At 34.2% G+C, this 25,663-nt stretch overlaps 2 protein-coding genes across 6 annotated transcripts; one reads left to right on the forward strand and one right to left on the reverse strand.

The window, feature by feature from the left end:
* Nucleotides 1-1,401: 1,401 nt before the first annotated feature.
* Nucleotides 1,402-17,293, reverse strand: LOC117323237 (testis-expressed protein 47-like). Of its 5 annotated transcripts, none has more exons than XM_033878592.1 (9): nt 17,162-17,293; nt 9,851-9,923; nt 9,404-9,510; nt 9,073-9,177; nt 8,447-8,605; nt 8,076-8,139; nt 4,677-4,778; nt 4,409-4,411; nt 1,402-1,762 (listed from the first exon to the last, which is right to left on the reverse strand). In XM_033878592.1, exons 1-9 carry the CDS (start codon nt 17,261-17,263, stop codon nt 1,719-1,721), a joined length of 759 nt encoding a protein of 252 aa, XP_033734483.1. In that variant the 5' UTR covers nt 17,264-17,293; the 3' UTR covers nt 1,402-1,718. The 5 variants fall into 5 exon arrangements, with proteins under 5 accessions (XP_033734483.1, XP_033734239.1, XP_033734402.1 ...); XM_033878348.1 differs by lacking the exon at nt 17,162-17,293 and adding an exon at nt 10,124-10,596; XM_033878511.1 differs by lacking the exon at nt 17,162-17,293 and adding an exon at nt 10,129-10,594.
* Nucleotides 10,896-24,973, forward strand: LOC117323155 (G patch domain and ankyrin repeat-containing protein 1 homolog). The gene is given in 3 exon segments (XM_033878230.1): nt 10,896-11,266; nt 21,841-22,568; nt 22,570-24,973. Coding segments are annotated over 2 exon segments (1,095 nt in total). The 5' UTR covers nt 10,896-11,266; nt 21,841-21,885; the 3' UTR covers nt 22,982-24,973.
* Nucleotides 24,974-25,663: the final 690 nt, after the last annotated feature.

Consider the following 25,663-nt stretch of genomic DNA (forward strand, 5'->3'; position numbering starts at 1 on the left):
CACATTTCAAGACAGTCTAATTTAACATAATCAAAATTCGGTTATAATGTATTTTTGACTATGAACGATACCTCGATTAAGAATCAACAATTTGGAACCATTCTATCCGTTTTTGTTCAATTACCACGTTTTCTTCGACTGCAAATAACTGTAAAAACTTTTTTTACAATGACGTAGCGTTTCCTGTTTAAGGTAAACGGATCTGATTGTTCTTACATGAGTAATATTGTCAAGAAAGCACGAGGCAATAGTCAGTGGCCTGATTGATGGAACCATCCCCTCCATTTGTACTGGTAAGGGTGAAGTAAAATCGATAGTTTCATTTGATGCGGAAGGTGATAAAACAAACCTTTACAATATCGTCTCATTATTTATGAACACACATGTTGCAATCGAGGATGGATAAATCGGACTTTCGAAGCATTACAAGCGCATGTATGTTATCAAACAAAAAACCTGTAATATTTAACTTTTAAAGTATTTTGTTTACGAAATTGTCGATTTAAAGTCTCCAGAAGGACAGTGTATGGAATAAATGTAATCAACGATTACAGAACTCACTTCTACTCCAAAACCTCGAGAACCTAGGCAACCTTATGTGGATCAGATCTAGCCACCGAAGTAAATCTCGTGTGATTCTAGTATTCCTAGAATCATTAGCTATGTAAGTTTGGTTAATGTGGCGCTTTATAATGCATAACACAATGTATGTCGGACTAATATCCACACCTACACATTATCATCACGTAGAAGCCACTCGGTCAACTTGGATTATAGGCCAAGAAATATAAGATGGAAAAAATTTCAGCATTGAACGATATTCACGGCCATTTTAAGATTATGTCTTGTTTAAATCTAATCAACCTACCTGAATTTTGTCATAACATGCTTAATATCACATTGACAATTGAAACTAACTCATGTTAACCTTTGACCCGGACAAGAACTAAAATGATTTGACATTGCAAATACAATATACAATGTAGTTATGCATTAAAGATTTGATATGCTGGTCTACATCATCGTTGCTCAACCTTATTTCTCTTTAGAAAATGTAAATTCGAAGTTGTTTTTTTATTGATATTTTTACGTTACTCCATCCCAGTGCTTGCTCTGCAGTATGAAGGTATTCTTCAATATTTTCTATTAGGGGGGCATTAAGAGACCAAAACTGATACCATGCTCACATTACAATACTTGGGATCTCAATATTTTCATTTTTTGACTGTTCCTCCTTTCAGTGTTTTGTTTTCCTCTTTCGTTGTCTCCTTGAACTCCTTGAAACTTGTCCTCTTTGTGCGACGTAAGACCCCTATAAATGCATACTGGCCATATACTATGAGTCTGGGTTTCATAATTTTTAGAAGTTATTCTGACAGGATAGATAATATGACAAAACAATTGTGATATATGCACTTGTATTTTTAATAAGAGAAACGACATTCATACAGCACATTTGAAATATTTAGCATGAATAAGATTCATTAATGAATCTAATGACATCTATTTTCCTATCTGTAAGTTACAATTACATGTAGATAAAAAAAAGTTTTTTTTCACTCTTTTCTATTTCACCCCATTCTCTCACTTTTTCGTTCGCTCTTCAAATTCCATTTGTCCAGGCATGTCTTCCACTTTTCGTATGGAGACACATTACATATCACAGTCATGAGCTGGCTGTTGGCTCACCGCATGAGCTGGCTGTTGGCTCACCGCTACTAATTGTAAGGGAACAGCCTAGTCGCCAAGGGCCACACCAATTCTGAAACAGGACATGGATGATGGGTTGAAATTACAGTTCAACATTCAAATCGCCAAATGATTGATTATTATTTATAATTGCACAAAACTAATACAGACTTTCTTGAAAGCGACGCATTACTAAGTATTGTTTTATTACACACAATATTTTTTAATTATGATTGAAATGACAATATAACTAGTATTAGCTCTTTACCTAACGATCGTAAGAGATTTTGTAACAAATTTGTAACAATTTTATATACCACTACATAAATATATCCATTTAGTGTTTCCGCTGACCACCTCAGTATTGCCAGGTGCCCTCAAAATCAGGTGTTCACAATCGAAATTATTTTACGAATACAATGAAACTCAGGATAATAAACTCCTACGTTTTATTTAAATAATATGTTGGAGCACCAAGTCTACTCCATCCTCGTCCAAATGGATATACCATTGATTGAACACGTTTGATAATCTTATAATTGATAGCCTGATGATCTTGTCAGCCAGACTATATATTACTCCCGTGAGCGTAGTCGATGCTCTGTGGTAAGTAATAATTGTGTTGTAGCCAATATATAGGGGTATACAGTTATATCATTATCATTAGATTGGGTACAACAGTTTCAAGAGCATTAATTCCACATTAAACATCATGTTTTGTAATATTGTAAAAACCTTTTTTTTTTTTTTTTTTTTTTACATTTTTCGATTTAGACACTATTTAAATGTTTCTCTTTAAAACGGGAGAAATTTGCATCTCAGTTGGAGCGGTGTGATTGTAAGGCTTTCCCCTCGCTGAAATCTGATTTTTAAAAATACTATCAACACTGTTCTTGCTTGGAATACAAGCTTAATTAGAATTCATAGATTCAAATTCCAAGAAATTAGATTTTGCATTAGTTTTTGATTTTACGGTGAAATAATACGCCGTTTTAAACGATTATCATTAATGTAAACTGGGGAGACATGGCATAACTGCCTTGATCTATCTTGTTACAGCGCGACAGTAGCTCAATTAGTCCCAGTTTCCTCTGGTCCTGACACCCTGTCTGAAGTAGGACATGGTGTCAGTGCCAGAGGAAACTCGGGGTATAGCTGCATTTGCTCACAACAGTTGAACTGTTTATATAGTACCATGCGTATAAACCTTGTGAACGAAAAACATGCACATTATATCATGATCATCATGCAAAATGCTAGTTATGCATGCATAATGACAAATCAAATAGGCACTGCCAAATTGTGTTTGAGAAGTGTAAAACAAACTGTGAACATTATTCCAACAAATCATTGTTCTGCATGTAATGTACACTCGTATGTATCCAAACCACAAAGGAAACATTATTTACATACTTTGATACTAGAATCATCTAAATGTTCATTTTGTCCATGATTTGTTAATATTTGGCGGTGATATGACATTTCAGTGCCACTAAAAATAGTACTAGCTGCTAGTAGATGATCTGTGATTATACGGACTAAGCTAACATACATAGAAGTTACCATGATAGCCACATAGAAATCTACTATCCTGTATATTTTGTATATCACAGCATTCTCGTCCTGTTGCTGTTGACTTCTTTGTGCGTTCTTGTTAACAGTACTAACTAGTAAAAACTAAGTATTTAGACTAAATGTTCCCCTGGTTCAGTGACTTCCTTCATATAATAGTAATAGTTTCGTATTATAGTTTTCAATATTTTAAATAAAATTTGTCAGTCATATTCAGATGTATCATAAGGATAATCGCTGAATTTCTGCTAATATATTTTATAAAACATGCTTTAATCAGTATGCAGTAGCAATATAGAGTTTATGTCTTTATATTTCAAAATTATCATTACCAACGACTGATGTGACAAAAAGATACAGACGTTTCATATTTCACGGAATAATAATTCTGGTGAATGTTTTCTCAAAATGCAGATAATATGTAAAACGTTTACATATTATCCTGCTTTATTATTGCAAAGACGTGTGTCTAGATCGTTTGATTACTTGAAGGGTAAATGTTAAATGTGCTAAGTAGAATGTGCTGGGGAAATATCTTTATAAAAATATGTGAAGATTATTCCTGGACGGTAAAACAATGAAATGTGCAATCGAGGAGCCGATCTGTTATATGTGCACGTGAGGTTAGTTGTGCAGTTTACGCTCGTTGGTCTTTGTGGATTTGTCATGCACCTTTTATCAATCCATTACTTTCTAAGATATGAATTAGTTACGTTTGACAAGGTTTCATAAACACTTATATCTCCTTTTTTCATGACATGCGAAACGACGTTGATATGCAATATTTCAACATATAGTCTTTTTGTATCAAAACTGAAAACTAGGTGCCTACTATTCGCATGATCATTTGACATTGAATTTTTATCGAGTTTACAAGTGAACTCGAAGTTTGCTGTTACATTGTTCCCTTAACTTGTGTGCTGTCAGGGCAAAATTTGAATACTTATTCAAGAGTATCTGCGGTAGTCGAAAGATTTGTGAAATTTGCACGTACTTTGCAAATATAAATACATGTATATATAAACGACTAACTAGTAACTATTGAGATTATATGCATATACTGTACAGAGTGAGGATAATCAGTGCAGAGTAGGGGAATGTGCGAGGAGTTCATAGAGGTCGATATATTACAAAATTGTATAGTTACCTTCTATACACACGAAGAGAAAAAAAAAGAAAATTATAACACATTTAGACTTTAGATGTAAACATTCACAGAAGAGTAAGCAACTTAATTACCAAAACACATTTCCATCTATACAAAAATATATTTCAGACAAACTTTACTAAAAACGTAATATTGTCAAGCAAACATAATTTTACACACACAAACGCTATAATGACAAATCAAATATGTACAATCAATCTAAGAATTGTAATTAGATTAATATCTCGTATATGCTATCTACGCTTACCACTGTCCAATACCACGTCAAACGGCTTATCATACATATCCAAGTAGTCTTGTGGCCGGACTAGGCAGGGGTCATTGTCTTCACACAGATAATGTAGCACACCTGTAATATAGCAACACAGGTAATATAACATACCTGTAATATACGATCATACATGTATTATATACTACACCTGAAATATAGTCAAAAATGTCACGTATTCCATCTGTAATGTAGTCACACAGGTAATATATCACATCTGCAATATATAGCACCTGTAATGTACATTCACAAAGTAATATATCATATCTGTCATATAGTCACACTGCCACATGTGCTACGGTACACGTGTAATAAACAGTCGCATATGTAATTTATCGCCATCTGTAATATACTTAAACAGGTTACATGTTAATGGCATATGTAGCAAACGCGTAATATTCGTACATGTAATGATGATAATCACATCAGTAAGTCGAGCGTGTCATGATAAATGTATCACAACTGTAATAGAGCCACAAACGCTATATATCATTTATTACAGTTTTGCCAGTGAAATATATAGAGGATATTGAATGGTTTCCCGTTTAATATAACATATATTTCACGAGTATGACAGAATATAGATATTTTCACGGATATTGAATGGTTTCCCGTTTAATATAACATATATTTCACGAGTATGACAGAATATAGATATTTTCACGAGTGCGAAGCACGAGTGAAAAATATCTAAATATTCTGTCATACGAGTGAAATATATGTTATATTTAACGGGAAACCATTCAATTTCCTTTTTATTGCATTTCATAAACTTAAAAACAAAATTAAAAACATCGAAAAATTAATAGCGTCAAAAAGTGCGGGAATCAGTAATGACGTCATCTCTTTGTGACGTTACTCGACGTCAACTTGACAGCGCCATTTTGAAAGGAATGATCAACGCAATTTAAGTGCATGAATAGCTAACGTCAAGTGAGTATTTTGTTAAAAACTAGTCTGAAAATTTCAGAAATACAGCAAAATAACCAATTTATCTCTCTCCGCTTCGATTGGAAAAATCGGCAAGTTTCAACGAGGTGAATACAAAGGTCCGCTCTGATTGGTCAAAAACGGAAAACTTATATTTTCACTGCAAACTCTTATATTTTCTCTGCAAAATCTTATATTTTCACTGCTCATCGCTGTAGTGAAAATATAAGTTTTACTAGCTTGCTTTTCTATATTTCACTGGCAAAAATGCAATAAAGAAATATATCAAACTAATAAAACTTATATTTTCACTGCAGCGATGAGCAGTGAAAATATAAGATTTTGCAGTGAAAATATAGGTTTTTCGTTTTTGACCAATCAGATCGAACCTTGGTATTCACCTCATTGAAACTTGCCGATTTTTCCAGTCGAAGCGAAGATGGAAAACTGAATTAGGTTGCTCTATGTCTGAAATATTCAGACTAGTTTTCGAGAAAATACTCTCTTGACGTTAGCTATTCATGCACAGATTTTCCGATAACAGCAGAAAACGCTTATATTGCGTTGATCAGCCCTTTCAAAATGGCGCAGTCAAGTTGATGTGGATTAACGTCACAAAGAGTTGACATCATGAATTCCCGCACTTTTTGACACTATTCATTTGTCGATGTTTTTAATTTTGTTTTTAAGTATAAAAATGCAATAAAAAGAAAATAGAATGGTTTCCCGTTAAATATAACATATAGTTCACTCGTATGACAGAATATTTCGATATTTTGTCATACTCGTGAAATATATGTTATATTAAACGGGAAACGATTCAATATCCTCTATATATTTAATACAGTCACAGTGGTAATGTAGCACAACCGTAACACACAGTAATACATCAAAGCTGTAATATACATATGTACATTAACTACAACGGTAATATAGTCACATGGGTAATACATCACAGCTGTAATATACATATGTACATACACTACAAAGGTAATATAATCACATGGGTGATACATCACAGCTGTAATATACATTCACTACAACGGTAATATAGTTACATGGGTAATACATCACAGCTGTAATATACATATGTACATTAACTACAAAGGTAATATAATAACATGGGTGATACATCACAGCTGTAATATACATTCACTACAAAGGTTATATAGTCACATGGATAATACATCACAACTGTGATATACATTCACTACAAAGGTTATATAGTCACATGAGTAATACATCACAGCTGTAATATACATTCACTACAACGGAAATATAGTCACATGGGTAATACATCACAGCTGTAATATACATATGTACATTAACTACAAAGGTAATATAATCACATGGGTGATACATCATAGCTGTAATATACATATGTACATTAACTACAAAGGTAATATAATAACATGGGTGATACATCATAGTTGTAATATACATTCACTACAAAGGTAGTATAGTCACATTGGTAATACATCACAGCTGTAATATACATTCACTACAACGGTAATATAGTCACATGAGTAATACATCACAGCTGTAATATACATTCACTACAACGGAAATATAGTCACATGGGTAATACATCACAGCTGTAATATACATATGTACATTAACTACAAAGGTAATATAATCACATGGGTGATACATCATAGCTGTAATATACATATGTACATTAACTACAAAGGTAATATAATCACATGGGTGATACATCATAGCTGTAATATACATATGTACATAAACTACAAAGGCAATATAATCACATGGGTGATACATCATAGCTGTAATATACATATGTACATTAACTACAAAGGTAATATAATAACATGGGTGATACATCACAGCTGTAATATACATTCACTACAAAGGTTATATAGTTACATGGATAATACATCACAACTGTGATATACATTCACTACAAAGGTAATATAGTCACATGGGTGATACATCATAGCTGTAATATACATTCACTACAAAGGTAATACAGTTCCAACTTTATACCCCACTGTTAAGCTAATCAAAGATGGTCAAACGACTAACATGAACAGCTATTTTAACTATGAATTTGGTACCAAATACAGCACCTGCCGAAAAACGAATATAAAACTGCACCATGCGGTTGTTCCTCTAGGACTCGTCAGTATCGCCAGGAGCCACATGGGTGGAATCAACTGAACCCAAACAAATAATTGAACAAGGCGGCGCACTTATTCGAAAGTTAATATAAAAATTAGACTATTTCAAATGACCATATCATACGTGTACTATCTGAACTGGTATCATTATAATCAGACGTGGCATTCGGGGTAAATACAACACACTATGCCGATTCTTACATTAATATCAGTAAACATTATACCAATCAAACAATTCCTATATTCAGAGGGAAAACTTCAATTTCAGAAACAAATTATTTTGATAAACGCTTTTGATTTAGTACTTTACCTTGTTGAGGCAGCAGGTCTGGAACTCTCTCGTGTAAACTGTCCATCAGGTTCTTCAAATTCAGCTAATGATGCAAACATAAAACATTTTACTTGCATCTTACTGTTATAATATTATCGTGTTTGTAATCATTCCATTTTTGGAGAAGAGGTTTCTAAATTTATCAATCATATCTAGAACATTAAAGCTTGGTCTCATGTTACTTGTGGTTGATTACATTCCTTTCGTTACCAAAGAATTTTATCAATTAATGCTTTTTTTTAGTAAAATTCATTTACCGTAGAGACTTTTGACATTTTCATCAAGTATATATTGGTACATCTATCATTTCCGCGGTTTAAAAATATGAAACTTATATTTATAAGTGATACCTTCGGGGTCTTCGCTAAATGATTGCCGAGCTTCAGTAGCTGTGTCAATAGATCTATGACGATCTTGTCCGTCGATTCGTTGCTGTCATAACTCTCCATTCTTGCAGCCTGTATATCCAATGTGCGAAAACTCCATTGACCATACAGCCGATGAGGAATGTATGGAGAGTCAAGGTCGATACTCTTGGTAATATTCCAATGTTAGCTATGCATTTGTTCCGCTGGATCTATTTGGTTCGTTTTTCATTTTTTGAAAAGCACATACTAGTATTCTTTATCGCGAGAATTTATTTGACATCTTGATACCATTCTCTTATTTATTATCTAGAAAATTGAACCGGTAATGAAGTTTTGACACAACTGAATAATTTGGAGAAACTACCTCTGACTGATCAATGGATAGTGTTCCATTCAGTCTATTTTCATTCAATGCGTATCTATAACAGATCTGTTATTTGTTGTGAAAAAGTAGTATATGACATTGTCACATTTAAATACAATTCCTAAATGACGTTCACGTAATACAGTAATTTAAAATACAGTTTCATTTTTTCGATTACAATAACACTTCTTATGCGATAAAATATAATAGGTTTGCATTTTATGTTTTCAATGTAAAAGGATATATCGTGAGAGATGATGAGTATTTTACTAGTCTCAAAAACCCCACTACTCTCGTTGATATTGGCTTGTATGTCCCTAACAGTTTCTGTAATCAGATCTGTCGACGTCTGCAACAAAATCAGCATACTCGTAAATCAATATATATGCCATTACATACGTATACACTATTTTAGTACAGCTATGTTTGTTTCAATCTGCATAGATACGGTACATGGTACAAAAGTAGTTCCACCTAATTGTATAGTCTAAATTTGATAGTTCTACATGAAATTTGAAAGTATTGGTCGGCACAGAAAAGGTTGAATTGCATCTTATTCATAATGGGAAACATACCTCAACAATGTGTACTACGTGTTTGAGGTAAACAAGCAGAAGTCCTGTCACTACCTCTGATGACTGGTGAACATTCTGGAGATTTTTGAAAAATCTTTCATAATGATCTGAAACAGCAAATGATGCTATCTAATTCATCAAGATCTATCAGAACAGGACTGACGTTTCTTTAAGTGTTTAACATTAAGCCATAACTACCATACTATTCTACAACTGTAGCACGAGATAGTATTGTGGAAGTGGCGTCAACGAAAGTGAAACAAAAATGAATATATTACTATTCATCATCTGTTGAACTAAATTTTAATATATATATATTTGTAATCAAGAAATAAGAACTGTCTTGACTAGTTTGGTTTGTATTCGTTAACGTTTTATCAACATCAATGAAATATGACCTGGTTCTGTATATATTTGCATTATGACAACAAATGTTAAGATATTTACTTCCAATCTCTGCTCTGTCTTCCACGCCTTGTTTCAGTTTGGCAATATACACAAAACGATGAATTAAATTTTTCTGAAATAAAGAGAGAGAAATATATTGCAACCGAATCCACGAAAACAATTATCGAATATACAATATATTACATGAATGTTGAAATCGAAACTATCCACAAATCAAAACAACTTTTTCGCCAGAAGGGACCACCAGCAACTGCAGTAATGTAATAACACGCAAAATATATGCTGTATTAATTTGTCAGGGGCGATAATTACCATACCCATGGTGGGGATTTCACATGTAATTTCAAAGTAGTTCCTTTTGGGCCAGTCAAATTTGACCCTGTCATCGGTCTTCTTCTTTGGCTTGCCCTTTTTGACCTTTTTCCTGTCTTGTTTAGGTGAAGACGACCCATGTCCATCAGATTGTTCCAGTTCCACACCCTCGTCAATGTCCCCATTAATAGCTTGTTCAGCCATAAATAAGTCAGTGTTACTGTCTTTGAAGGCAGACAGTTGTTTGCCGTATGTAACGGGACTCACAAATAAAGAATCAAGTATATAATCCTGTGCTTCCAAGAGTAAAAGATGTATCAAACACAACCAGCAAATAAATACCAGTATGCAACACTGCGCCGCCAAATGAGCGAATTACCACATGTACATCGGTCAATCACAATCGAATGTGCGAATAATGTCCTCGATAAGGCATACAAAGCATTGTTGATGTCATGGAAACTATGTATGCAATCAGAATATTACAATGACTTAAGCTATTTCAAAATTCAATGGAAACTTTGGTTCAATCCCCCCTTTCCACGCACACATTATACACTGCAAGGCAAATGTTTGATTTAGATATACTTGACAAAAGGTTAAATCCAGCACTGAAAAAGAGCAGTTACAATGAACAGTTACTTTTATACGCTTGCTCAAGTGAAAGCACAATGATATGAATAATTTGTAAGGCCTTACCACCAGAGTGAAGGCTGGCAGTTTAACCAGAGATTTGTTGACATAAAACAAGATAGTATGGGATATGCAGTGTTATCAGTGGCTGTATTGACCCACACGGCGTACACAAGAATGGTCCATGGTTCCCTCCCAATAGAAAAGGCAGGCAACAATGATATAGTGTTTAATCACATACAATATCAGAAATTATATGTACATAGCAACATTGAGTAAAGGATTTTTATCTGCCAGAGATTTGCTATAGAACTGTACGCTATGTTATATACTTCGCCAAGTTTTCAACATGGTACTCTAGATTGTGATGATGAAGAGGAGTAAATATATTATAGGCAGAACACAAGAGTTGTGGCGGAGAGGAGAGGCTGTCATCTGCTGGAGGGGGTAATAATGCAGTGCCTATTGGTGTCACCCAGCACCATACAATATATAGTTGATGGAATATAGGTAAGATCCCGAAGTATGAACATCTCCAGCACTTTTAACCAAGCAGTGTACGTGTGGATAAAGTATCATTAAAATGAATATTTTAGCAGAGATATTTGTCTAGTACTAATACATTCAAGGCAAAATCTACTAGATTGTTTTGAATTAAAGTGTAAAGCAAAGGTCAAATAAAACGAGTCAAATGTAATCCGTTTTGTCTTCTAAAAAGTATACATCACTTTCGGGATTAAATGTATATGTACAAAAATATGTAAAAAAAACAACCACTTAATATCTGGAATGTGGAATATTTAAAACCGATTTCAGTTAAAAAATATATATCAAAGTATTCTACGGGTTAATGTATTCGGGAAGAGAAATATGCCGAAATATTTTAATGTAAAACAGTAAAAACAGAAAGGGTGGAATATTAAAGTGGAAGAATAAGAGGACTAATCAATCATGTCAGCACGGATTATGAAACAATGTTGTGACAACTGTGTATCAAATGGGCTGGTGGTTAGATTGGCATTTTCCTTCATTGTCGGTTTACCATCTAAATGATTCGGTTGAAAACTGTTGGCTATACGACTTAGAGAGATATGCCAAATATTGTATCTTCTTTACATAATAAGGTACAATCGATATAATAATAAATAATACAGATATTACATAATAGGTGGTCACTACGGTACTGTTGTAGCGGAAATGTATTGGGATAAATGCCGACGACTAGCTAGGTAGCTCAATTGGTAAGAGTTTTTGGCTAGTGTTCGTAGGTCACGGATTCGAACCCAGGTCTGGTTGTGCATTTTTCCTCTCCTATTACACTGTATTAACGAAGTATTATAAAATAGGTGGGTATTATGTCACTGTTACATATTAAATATCATGCCACATTCAAGTAAATGTAACATTACATTATAAAGCAGATAATTCTGGTAGTGTAGCATTGTTATATAGAAGCTTAGGTCATCATTACGGTAGTGTAGCATTGTTATATAGCAAGTCATCTTTATGGTAGTGTAGCATTGTTATATAGTAAGTCATCGTTATGGTAGTGTAGCATTGCTATATAGAAGGTCATCGTTATGGTAGTGTAGCATGGTTATATAGCAGGTCATCGTTATGGTAGTGTAACAATATATTATATAACCGGTGTAGCATGGTATTTTGAATCATGGTGAAATGACCCCGGGGTCAAAATTCCATTATGGTGAAATGACCCCGGGGTCAAAATACCATTATGGTAAAATGACCCCCCCCCCCCATGGTAGAATGACCCCCCCCCCCCCCCCCCCCCCCCCCCTTCCAAAAAAAAAAAAAATCCTAACTTGTTTTTCATATATCATTCAACATATTTTTTTAATAAAAGCTATATTGTATCAGATAAGTGATTTTGATGCAAGTCCGGAAAGGGGGGGGGGGGGGGGGGTCACTTTACCATGGCCATGGTAAAGTGACCCCCCCCCCCCCCCTCCCCCGCTTATTCCCTTCCACTACTTTTACAATACTTTGATATACCTTTTTCACCAAACTTTTATAACAAGTTTACTTCACAAAAAATAAAGTATTTACAACATTAGATTTTGGTAGATCATTGCAAAAGCTGGGGCAGGTTTGGGTCACTTTACCATGATCATAACGACACAAGATATTGTGACATTTAAAAAAAAAAAAAAAATTTTTTATCAACCTCAATTCTTTAACCTATACATTATAACAAAACAAACCAAAATTGATCTCAGATAAGTGTTTGATGTGATCATGTACATCATGTAAGGAGGAAGGGGGGGGGGGGGGGGGGGGGGTCACTTTACCATGGCCATGGTGAAGTGACCCCCCCCCCCGCTCATTCCCTTCCACTACTTTTACAATACTTTGATATACCTTTTTCACCAAACTTTTATAACAAGTTTACTCCACTAAAAATAAAGTATTTACAATATTAGATTTTGGTAGATCATTGCAAAAGCTGGGGCAGGTTTGGGTCACTTTACCATGACCATAACGAAACAAGATATTTTGACATTTTTAAAAAAGAAACTTTTTTTTTTGATCCCCCCCCTCCAACTTCCCCCTCATTACATGACTCACATTCAATTCACTGATAACGATTCAATTACATTTTTTTAAATGTATAGATTAATGAATTGAGGTTTATTGGAAAATATAAAGTGAAAAAAATTAAATCCACAAAAAAAATATTTTCACTATAATCATGGTAAAGTGACTCCCCTCTCCCAACCTCTCTACAATAATCACCTACCCCAAGACCAATATTTTCTTGACTTTATTTATGTATATTATAATGAATGGAAGGAAAACAAATAATATAGTGTTAACATTGTAGGTGTGTGTGTGTTTGTGTGTGTGTGTGTGTGTGTGGGGGGGGGGGGGGTCATTTTACCATTGGCATGGTAAAGTGACCCCCCCCCCCCCCCCTTCCCCCTTCCCCCTTATTACACTGTACATGAATCGCATTAAATTAACTGATCACGATTCAACTCAATGGTTTTTAAATGTATAGATTAATGATTTGAGGTTAATTGAAAAAATATTTAGTGAAAAAAAAAAAAAATCCACAAAAATATATTTTCACTATAATCATGGTAAAGTGATTCCCTCTTCCCAACCTCTCCATATAACTTACATCAAAAATCACCTACCCTAAGACCAATTGTCTTGACTTTATTTATGTATATTTTAATGAATGGAAGTAAACAAATAAAATATTGTTAACATTGTCGGTGGTTGGTTGTGGAGGGGCAGGAGGGGGGGGGGTCACTTTACCATGGCCATGGTAAAGTGACCCCCCCCCCCCCCCTTCCAGGCATAAAGGACTCATCAAAATTAGTTACCCCAGACCAGACCAATTTTGTTGTTGTTGTTAAAATTTATAGAATTATTGATGCTGATAAAGGTTTTTTGAAAATAAGTTACCAAAATTACCAAAATTCATGATAAAAAAGCTTTATTTCTTCATTAATGTTCTCCATCAACTATTCACCTATATTTCACTATATAGTCAACCTACCCCTCCAAACTTGTACTGTTTATAATGATACAATATTGTTTTAATGAAAATATATAAAATGATATATGAAAATCATGTTTTAGTGACTTTAGTATGGGGGGGTCACTTTACCATGGGGGGGGGGGGGGGGGGGGGGGGGGTCATTTTACCATAATGGTATTTTGACCCCAGGGTCAATTTACCATGGGGGTCAAAATACCATACTACACCGGTCATCGTTACGGTAGTGTAACAATATATTATATAGCAGATCATCGTTATGGTAGTGTAACAATATATTATATAGCAGATCATCGTTATGGTAGTGTAACAATATATTATATAGCAGTCATCCTTATGGTAGTGTAACAATATATTATATAACAAGTCATTGTTATGGTAGTGTAACAATACATTATATAGCAGGTCATCATTATGGTAGTGTAACAATATATTATATAACAGGTCATCGTTATGGTAGTGTAACAATATAATATATAGCAGGTCATCGTTATGGTAGTGTAACAATATATTATATATAACAGGTCATCGTTATGGTAGTGTAACAATATATTATATAACAGGTCATCGTTATGGTAGTGTAACATTATATGAATAGCAGAACATCATTATGGTACTCTACAGTAGTGTAATTTTATATATAATACAAGCAGCCCAGCATGTCATCCTTAATATGGTAGTACTGTAATATACTTATTTTGATCATGTGTTACTTCACTTGAGTTATGATATGATCATGCTGTATAAAGTGGTGACTCATCATGTGTTGAGCAATGACATTTAAGAATCAATAGAAAGCAATCAGTCATTTTCTTAATATCCTGGACATGTGCATCCACTGTACTTTTACCAGAGAGAATCTACTCATGTACACCATGATAATGTTACAATACTTAATATGCTGTTATTATAATCAATCAAGGTTCAACAAGCCTGTCCCCTGGTAACATCAAAGTCCTTTTCACAATAATGACATGCAAAAATATAGATAATCATTTATCAGTAGATTAATTGGAATCTATAATTTCCTATAAAGGTACTTAATTTTGTAAACAGTATTGTTGTAAATTTATATTGTATCTTAAAATAGCATTTTTTTATAATGTGCCCTACTATGATGATGTAGCTATTCTCCATTGGACTAGTATGAGGAAAACATAGGTCTATTATACCTAATAGCATACAAATGTAGAGGTCCCCCAATATTTAAACAAAACAAATTGGTACTATTCATGCACAATGAGGTGATTTATATTATAGTGCCCCCACAAAACTCGAGGGTACACTTGTTTGCAATTACTACATGTAGTTTATAAACATGTAAGACCAAAAATAAGGCCCATGTGACCTCGTTCTTGACATGAACTTTGGTATTTACAATATCTTTATAAGTTTATGGTTCCAACAAATAGTTTGACATGTTGAACATTCAGGAAAGCAATCCTTGACTTATAATGCATCATTTTGGCGTAACATTATGACTATCTGATGTCACCTTTATAAACAGTAAAGTCCAACTATTGATTTGTGGATATGCTCATGTTTTTGGGGTTTTTTTTCTTTGCAATGTACATGTTCATCTTTGTATAAGGAGCTTGTTGAACCCTAAGTGAGAACAGAATAACAGCTAAATATGCAGGTACATAGGTTAAAAATATTACAAAACCAACGCACAAATGTTTTTTTTTTGTAAGCACAGTGATAGACTGGAACCATCTGGAAGATGAAATAGTGTGTGCTCCATCATTGGAGGCTTTCATGAATGCATTCACACACCAACAGTCCCTCCTAACCCTCTCGATAGCTACCTTTATGTTAGCATAAATATTCAATATCATCAAACATATTAACAGAATCCTAAAAGAGTATATGATTATATATATTCATGTCATGATGCCAGCTAGTTGATACTGTATCAATAAATGACTGGTGTTGATCAGTAACCGGCAAAATTTTTGGTATGAAAATTTTAGAAAGTTGACTAGCTGACGAATGTTTGGTCTGAATGATAACGCACATGCACAGGTAACCAAGTTGTCTGTGTCTAGGCACACCTGGAATAAGTCTACACGAGTTAGCCACACGCTTACCTACAGCAATGTGCCAAAAGTATTAGGTCATATTACATATTTTTACTATATATATTTCATGCATTTTGAAAAATTTTAATTAATTTTTATGACTTTGTTCTTCAATGGAATTTATTGAAATTTCACATACTGATACATGTACATGTTAAGAACTATTTGCTCATTCCAATGGCAATGATAATATCTGCATAAATTGTTTTTTAAAAAATTAGCAATGAAATCACGAAGTAAGAACAAGGTTATGTCACATTTCGGGCAACATGCTTACATCTATCTATTTTAGGAAAAATAAGCAGCGGAAAAGTATGTAAACAAATAGCAGGTGAATGAGCTAACAAGTGTCCTCAAGTGTGTTGAATTTCAAGAAAATACATTAAAAACGAAGTCATAAATATTCATTGAAAATTTGTCAAATTGCATGAAATATATAGACGTAAAAATATTAGGTGACCGAATACTTTTGGCACATTACTGTATGTATGGTTAACTTACACGTCTTTTTGTGTGTATAAATGAAAAAAACTAAAGAATTCAGAGAGCTTATCTAAATTGTCTTATTTGTAAAATAGTGACAATGATATCATTGTATTAGTGTTTATCTATGCACTTAAGTTGATGTCAGCCAATATGAAATAGGCCTACATGTAGATTCTACATACATACATTTGTTGATAATGATTGTTTTTGTGCTAACTACAACAGTACAGTGAGTCAGTAATTGGGTCAATTGAAATACTGTTTCGATTATGTACCGTTATAAATCTTTCCTGGATAACGGGAAATCTTTACCTTATTCAGTGCTCTATTTTTATCCTCGATAACTTCCAATAAAGATGTTCTATGTGCCTCAATAACAGAATCTTCTCGCTCTTGCTCCATGGCAGACGCCATCTTGTGAGTTTTGTTGCTATAGGAACTTGTTAATATTTTTCAATGAAATAAATTTGCAATCATATTGACGAATTTATATTTTATCAAATGAAATGAAATAGGATGTTATGTGTGTAATTAATAGCCAATAAAATAACAATTTACATTATATTTTTCATTTGGTAATATATTACAATATTAAAACCAAATAACGGACAACGTAATCCGGGAAAAACGTTTTAAAAAAGGGGATTAATTCGTATCATTAATATACTATCTTTATTCTATTGATACTGTTATTCTCATTATGAAAAAAATCTGAAATGAAAAATTGGTTGAAAGCAAAAATATTCTAAATCAGGAAAGTTGCTACGAAATCCAATTCAGTATGTTAGTTTTCCCCAACAACTCGGTAACGTGCTTCCGGTTAGAATCTACGGCTGTCAGGAAGCTGGCTTGCAACTTAGATGTAAATATTTGTGTGTTTGTGTGTTAGGGGATGGAGTTACCACAATGTTTACCTGTTATATTATATAATAATTTACATTTTAATGTCTCTGTGCTGTAAATGTAAATAGTAATTGTAGAATAATGTTCATTCGTGGTACGTACATCGCACGTCAGAGTGATCGTCGTCAGTCCCACAGGTACTTGCATTGTGGACATGATTGTGATAGTTCATAGTTCATAGTATTCGACGTCCTTGTAAGCTTGTGGCTTCTGTTGACGCATCTTCATGGTTGTACACTCATTTGCAGGTTGCGCAGAGGACACGTATACAACTTATATATATACACATTAGCAGAGACCTATATACTATAGGTCTCTGACATTAGTAGCAAGAAGGTAAAAACTTTACTGGATGATTGACCCAATGCTTATTGAGCCTAGATTTAAAAGTATTAAGGGACGGGGAATCTACTACTGGTGTGGGAAGTCGATTCCATGTATTTACAATCCTATTTTTAAAAGCTTGTCCCCTAATATTAGTGTTGTACCTAATCTTTTAAAGTTTTTTGGAATTCCCTCTAGTATTAAGGTTATCAAGTGTAGGTATTACTTGTTGGTTAGATATGTCTAAATTGCTAATCAATTTATAGGTTTGAACCATGTCTGCTCTTAATCTCCTATATTCAAGTGATGGAAGTCCCAGATGACGCAGGCGTTCTGGATATGATAGATCTTTTAGTGATGGAACTAATTTAGTGGCCCTTCTCTGGATGTTTTCTAGTGACATTTTGTCTTTCTTTAACATAGGAGACCATGTAGTGATATTTGTTTATAAATAGGGGCGTACTAGTGACTTGTAAAGGTTTAGAAACATTTCTACATTTATACAACTAAAGGTCTTGAATATTAGGCCCAAATTTCTGTTTGCCTTTTTGATTACTGTGTTAACTTGCTCACTGAATTTTAGATTTTTGTCTACAAGTACACCGAGATCTCTTTCACATGTTACTAAATCTATTTCATGTCTAACACCTAGTTGTGTTGTTTCATATTTGTTTTCATTTTTTTCTCGGCCCAAGAATAGTCGCAGATGCTTGCACTTGTCCGAGTTTAGCTCCATCAGCCACTTATATTTTTTAATCTGTCCATTCACAGACTTTATCAATATCATTCTGGAGAGATGTTCCATTATCACCTTAAATTGATGGTTTATATAACTTGGCATCGTCGGCGAACATTTTGATCTTGTTGCACAGTGAATCCTGTACGTCGTTGATATAAATTAGAAAAAGTAAGGGCCCCAGTACACTCCCTTGTGGAACTCCACTGGTGACCTTTCTAGTGGTTGAGTGCAGCTGTCCACTTACAATTACTTCCTGCGTCATATCCTTGACGAAATCTTGTACCACTCCAAAAGTTCTCCTTTAATACCGTACCCTTCTACTTTTGTTAACAGCCTTTTATGTGGGACCTTGTCGAAGGCTTTTTTAAAATCTAAATAAATGGCATCAATTTGTTGGTTTTTGTCCAGGGCTTCTGTCCAGTCTTCCAAAGTTTCTAAAAGTTGTGTTGTACAAGATCGCCCACTTCTGAATCCGTGTTGATTTGTTGATAGTAGTTTGTTGTCTTCAAGATGTTTTACAATATCATCTCTAATAATTGATTGTAGAAGTTTACCAACGACTGATGTTAAGCTGATGGGTCTGTAATTTCCTGGATTTTTTTTACTACCTTTTTTGAAAATTGGTGTGACTAATGCATGTTTCCATTCAGCTGGCAATTTCCGTGTTTGTATCGATTTCCGAAAAATAATTTCCAATGGTTTGATAATCTCATTAGCTGTTTCTTTGATAAGGCGGGGATGAATTTGGTCTGCGCCTGGAGATTTGTTGGCTTTAAGTTTATTTATGGCTTTTCATATTTTTTTTTCTGTGATGACAAGGGAACTGATGGTGTTTTGTGTCCGGGTGGGAAATTCAGGAGGTTCGTTTGGGCCTTCGTCGACAAATACACTGGCAAATTGATAATTCAGAGTCTCTGCCTTTTCCTTGTCATTAGTTGTCAATTCTCCATTTGTTTTTTCCTAGCTGTGTAACTTTATCTTTTGTTTTTGTTTTTTTGCGGACGTAATTCCAGAATAATTTGGGATCGGACTTGATTTTACTGGCCATTTGCTTTTCGTAGTGATGCTGTTGGCTCCTGATCGCTTTGGTTGCTTTGTTCCTAGCATCTTTATACTTTTTGAAGTTTTCAGGAGATTTGAGGTGTTGATATTTTTTCCAAAGAGTTCTTTTTTTCCTAATCACTTCTAGAATGATATTTCTTATTCAAATGTTTCATTATAGACGAGTAAATTATTGTATTACAATCGCATGCTTAATTTGAAAATATATATATATATATATCGTACCTCGGCCTTATTTACTCGTCTATAATGAAACATTTGAATTAGAAATATCATAATCATGTCCACAAGTACCTGTGGTCAGTCCAACAACAGAACAAGGCACAGACAGTTATTTTCTTATATGTCCTACTATATCAAAAGAAGTTGAAGATATATATAACGGAAGTCACAAGTATCTATCCACTGCTTCTCACTAAAATACATAATAACGCCAACAAATGGAAAAAAGTCATAATGATCGCTTGTAAGACGGAAAGTGATGATGCCAATGATTATTTATATATTGAAAATTGAAAAGATAAAAGTATGAAATTTGATACAAAATAGATCAGTAAAAGCCAAAAGGACAGTCAAGTGTCTAAATTTTGGTGTATGTAATAGTAATGTATACAGCTTAGGATTTGATAGATTGATTTACTCCAAAACAACCCTTATATTTAAATTGAAAAAAAAAGATAATAATTCATAATTCATAAAAACACCAAAATACCAGCTTGTTAGCATTTCTATAATTTTGAATCAAATCATTACCCATGTAGTTTTTTAATGTGTAAATACATTTGATCTTAATGTAATATTTAACCCATTGAGTTTATATTTTCCAACTGTTATACATGAAATGTTTTATGGTCAATTAAAGATTTATTTTCTTATAATTATTGATGTTTCTTACCTAACTAAATTAGCAGTCTCATTTACTGCATTTTTTAACCTAGTACATTTTATGTATATGTGATAGGTGGCAGAAACAACCAAAAGCCTTGCTTCTTTCTATCAGTTTATTTCTTGACGGGAGTGTCGCCACATGTATATATAAGGAGATATAGGGGGAAAAAAAACCTGGAAGATAAAAGCCATTATTTAGAATGCTACCAAGTTACATTAACAGACATTCTGTACCAGCATGACCAATAATCGTGTGAAATCATTATTCAACATTTGTCCGCGCAATATTAAGCAATTACAGATATTACATACCTTTAACTATCGTGGTGACACATAGTCAGGTTAATGTCAGTCAATCGTAACTGGTATAGATCTTGTATTTCGACGTGGTAACGTAGAACATACTTGTCTGTCGATCCCATGGCTAGTGTGCTGCTCCCCCCAAACACAACCCTTTTACATGTTCACACTCACTTGCATGCACTACTTCACACTTTGACATACCTAGGACACAACCGGACAAACAGGTTACCGATATAGACACAACATTACATGACCACTGAAAGCACATGGATACTATAAATAGACACACATGTAAACAGAGATCACTCTCTGTAACCGGTAACACATATAAATACACTTGACAATAAAATGATATCACGATTGACCCTATGACATATAACATTTGCTGTTGTAACAATTTAACAAATGTCATTATTGTTGAGGCAGTATATACTGTATACATTACATGTGTATGTATTATCAACTGTATACGTATAGTTCTTATTAATCTTTCCACATATAGTCAGCTTTAATGTATGACGTTGCTTGTGAAAATTATCTCCTTTCCATATACTGATTAAGTCAACAAAGAACTTATCATGAAAAAATTGTAAATATTTCCCTAATTTGATCAATTGGATTTCCCCAAAATACACAGGAAAAGCACTGCTGTGGCACATTCTTGAAGTTATATATTGCAAAAGGAATGTTCAGTAATCAGTTGAACAGAATATCAAAAAGCTATTATGGAGTATACTTGGTATTTCTATAATGATTTTTTTTCTTTTTTCAGGGATGAGTAAGACAACTCTGGATTAGTAACAACCTTTGATAGCTGATGGATGATATAACAAAGGCAGAATTCTCAAACTTGGTGAAGTTTGTAAAGTCATCCAGTGAAAACTTGGACTCCAAGTCATGTGAAGGACGTTTCCATAACCCTAAAGGTGAACAGTCATTGTCCGGCAGTGATGCAGTACTCATTTATAAGGACATCATATCGAGTCATTCAGATAATTCAAAAGACAATGAGAACAACTGTGGACATGGTGCTGACACCTCAACACAACAGGTCATTTTAAAACAACAAAAAACAAAACAACTGTTTTCCAAAAATCATAGTGATGATTCTCGCTACCAAAAGTTCAGTGTGAGATCTTTTCTTACAAGTTCCCAGAACGGAGACCTAGCCACAGTCAAAGAGTGTTTGACAAGTGGTGTGAGTGTGGATAGTCGAGATCACTTTGGATGGACAGCTCTCATGTGTGCAGCATGCAGTGGACAGAGCAGAGTAGTAAAACAGCTCCTAGCTAGTGGTGCAAATACACACCTCACAGCATCTGGTGGTAAAACTGCCTCTTCCATCGCTTTTAATGCAGGTTACTATGGTATAGTAAAATTAATATCAGAATTTGATCCAAATAAACCTGAGGTCATTACAGGTAGAACAAAATCATCTTCCAGTGGCACTCTAAATGAGGTGCAGCAATTCTACTGTGATGTTTGTAAACTTGAAATCAAAATCAACTTCACCAATACATCATCAAGCATCAACGGTACATCTATTTAATGCAAAGGTGAAGGCAAAGCCACATAGTTTCATGGAACTTTCTAAAAGCAAAGGGTATCAGATAATGAGAAGAACTGGATGGGATGGTGAGAAAGGTTTGGGGTCAGAAGGTCAAGGACATAAATTCCCAATAAAGACAATTCTTAAAAAGGACAGAGCATGCTTAGGTTCCGACACATCAAAGGAGAAAGCTAAGGTTACACATTTTGGTCCAAGAGATATGAGTGCTATCAAGAGAAACATTCATGTTGCAGAAAGAAAAATGTCTGCTAGGACTTTAAGTAGAAGAGCACAGAAAGCAAAGGAGAGGAAACAAAAACAATGGGAGAAAAAGTTGAGATGGCAGTTAAACTCGGTTGATTGATTTTCTTTGAAGAACTGTTAGAAATATACAACTATATTTAACTCAAATGAATAAATGTTTATTAATTCAGAAAGTAATAATGTTTTAGTGTTGCATTAGTAAAAAGAAGGGAATCATTAAGCTTTTTTTAAGCAATGAAGTATGAACAAAATATTTGTGTTTCTATAGATATGCTTTAAATGTAACTGGTGAAAGTGAAGTCTGAAGTGAATTGTGTTTGCCAAGGTAAGACATATGCAAGTGTGTACACTTAAAATTCCAAAAAGTTCCTAGGCTCAATACTGATGATTAAACACAAATGGAAAATATAAATAACATTTTCCCATCTTTGTTTTAACATTGCAATCACAGGGCTTTTTCTGAGGGCTTTTTTGGGGACGTTAATTGGCCCCAATCTCAGTTCAAATTATTTCATATTTAAGCCAAATTTGCAAAACTTGCAGTTTACTCTCAGGTAAGTTCTTCATCATTCTCTTGGTTAAATGTCCTTTGTAGGTTGTCCAAGGTGTCTTATTTACTGTACATTTCAATACTGATTAGAAGAATGCCATGGTAAACAAGTGGTCATCCTAGCTAGAATAGGTAAGGTGTACATGTTACAATTTCTCATGATCAGGAAATACTTCATCAGTCTTTCATTCAGTGTATAATTGCTGGTCACATGTACCTACAATGTACATAGTTTCCTCTTATGATACCATATAAATAACAACTATGCACTGGCAATTTTTTTTTATTGATCTGAAAAAACAGAATCACACATGGACTGCCATCTAACTTGTGTAAGTAATTGGCATGATCTATCCTTATGTTTTTGGAATTTTATTCATCGGCCTTTCTCACATTTCACATGTCAATTTCACTATGTCTCTAGTTTTATATATAGCTATAGTCATGTATAAAATTTCATATTTACACCAAAACACCCCACCATCAAGTTTGACACTGTATTACATCAAAGTGTATAAGGTGGCACATTTCTACATTTGAAATAATGAAATACCTTTGAACATTGCATCTCATGAACCATGGTTCCTGGTTATGCATATTGCATTTTGAGACCAATCGAAAAACAATGTGGCCGACAGGCAGCCATCTTGGATTTTGACAATTGAAGTTTGTTATCGCTATTTCTCGGAAAGTACTGAAGGGATCTTTCTCAAATTTCATATGTAGGTTGCCCTTGGTCCCTATACAATTATGCATATTTCACATGGCCGACTGGAGGGATGTTTCTCAATTTACACAGATTAGTAAGAGGAAGGGAAAAACAGAGAGAATATCAATCTGACATGGAACCTATAGATCATTCAATGGGGGTTATGGGCACCAATATCACTCTGGGATCTCTTGTTGTATAATGTGGCAAGTGTCCTTTTCTAAGTTATGTTGATACTAAAATGTTGATGTTTCTAGTATATTTTTAAGTTATATTGGGTGTGACTGAAACAAATAGAATACAAATAGAAAGGTTATTTCTGCAATTGTTATGTATACTGTAGTATATTGATTATGAAATATTGATGTATTTTGTTGCACATTTAATGTGTTAGACGGGGTGTACATGTGTGTGCGTTCATGCGTCTGTGTGTGTGTGAAATATTGAAAAGGTCATGTATATACATGTAATTGGTTTATATTTATTGTATACATTAATTATAAAACATTGATGTTTTATAGCATATTGTGATTGTGTGTGTATGGAGTGATGTGTATAACATTGATATGTTTTCTACCATATTATGTATGCTTAAATGGAATGACATTAGAAAACATAAATGTTTTTTCTAAGCAAAGTGAGTGTTTGAAGGTGGTTGTGTACATATGTGATGGTGTGTGTGATTGATTATACAGTAATTGATCTAGTGTGGACAGGTTTAGATGTGTAGGAGTGAACAGTAAATATGAGCAAGTCATATCATATATAATGTATGTAAATTGTATTGCTGAAAAACTGAATAAAAGGAAATTATAAAGAATGGAACAAAAGAACAGCTGCCTTTGCGTTAATACAAAAGATAGAGGTAAACTATATGTATCGCTACCGAGTCATAAACAATTGATAGATTTTGATCATATGGACTGGAGATTATTAGGCAAAGGAAATTCAATGTTGTAGTCAGAGAAGCAGGACAAAATAACAGAAAGTCAAGCCTTAATATTACTTCATTTATTAGCTCACCTGGTCCAAAGGACCAAGGTGAGCTTATGCCATACCGTGGCGTCCGTCCGTCCGTCCGTCCGTCCGTCAACAATTGACTTCTTCTTCATAACCACTGATCAGAATTTGACCAAATTTAGTCAGAAGCATCCCTATGGGTAGGGGACTCAAAATTGTACAAATGATGGGGCTGACCCCCCAGAGGCCTGAGGGGCGGGGCCAAAAGGGGTCAATTTGGCTATATTGATATAAACGACTTCTTCTTTGAAACCGAGCAAAGGATATTGCTCCTATTTGTCTGGAAGCATCACTATGGGGTGAGGATTCAAAATTGTACAAATGGTGGTGCTGACCCCCTAGGGGCCTGAGGGGCGGGGCAAAAATGGGTCAATATAGCTATATTGATATTAACGACTTCTTCTCTGGAACCGAGCAATGGATATCACTCATGTTTGCCTGGTAGCATCACTTTGGGGTGGGGATTCAAAATTGTACAAATGATGGGACTGACCCCCTAGGGG

The sequence above is a fragment of the Pecten maximus genome, chromosome 1 (genome assembly GCF_902652985.1).
Source record: "Pecten maximus chromosome 1, xPecMax1.1, whole genome shotgun sequence".
Taxonomy (NCBI): domain Eukaryota; kingdom Metazoa; phylum Mollusca; class Bivalvia; order Pectinida; family Pectinidae; genus Pecten; species Pecten maximus.

What these genes read in the sequence shown, in the direction of transcription:
- LOC117323237 (XM_033878348.1), bottom strand. Translation starts at nt 10,327, where the DNA reads ATGGCTGAACAAGCTATTAATGGGGACATTGACGAGGGTGTGGAACTG. An exon ending in AAATCCCCACCATGGGTATG is followed by an intron (nt 9,924 to 10,123) that starts GTAATTATCGCC and finishes TCTTTATTTCAG; the next exon opens with AAAAATTTAATTCATCGTTT. An exon ending in ATTTAGCGAAGACCCCGAAG is followed by an intron (nt 8,140 to 8,446) that starts GTATCACTTATA and finishes TTGCATCATTAG; the next exon opens with CTGAATTTGAAGAACCTGAT.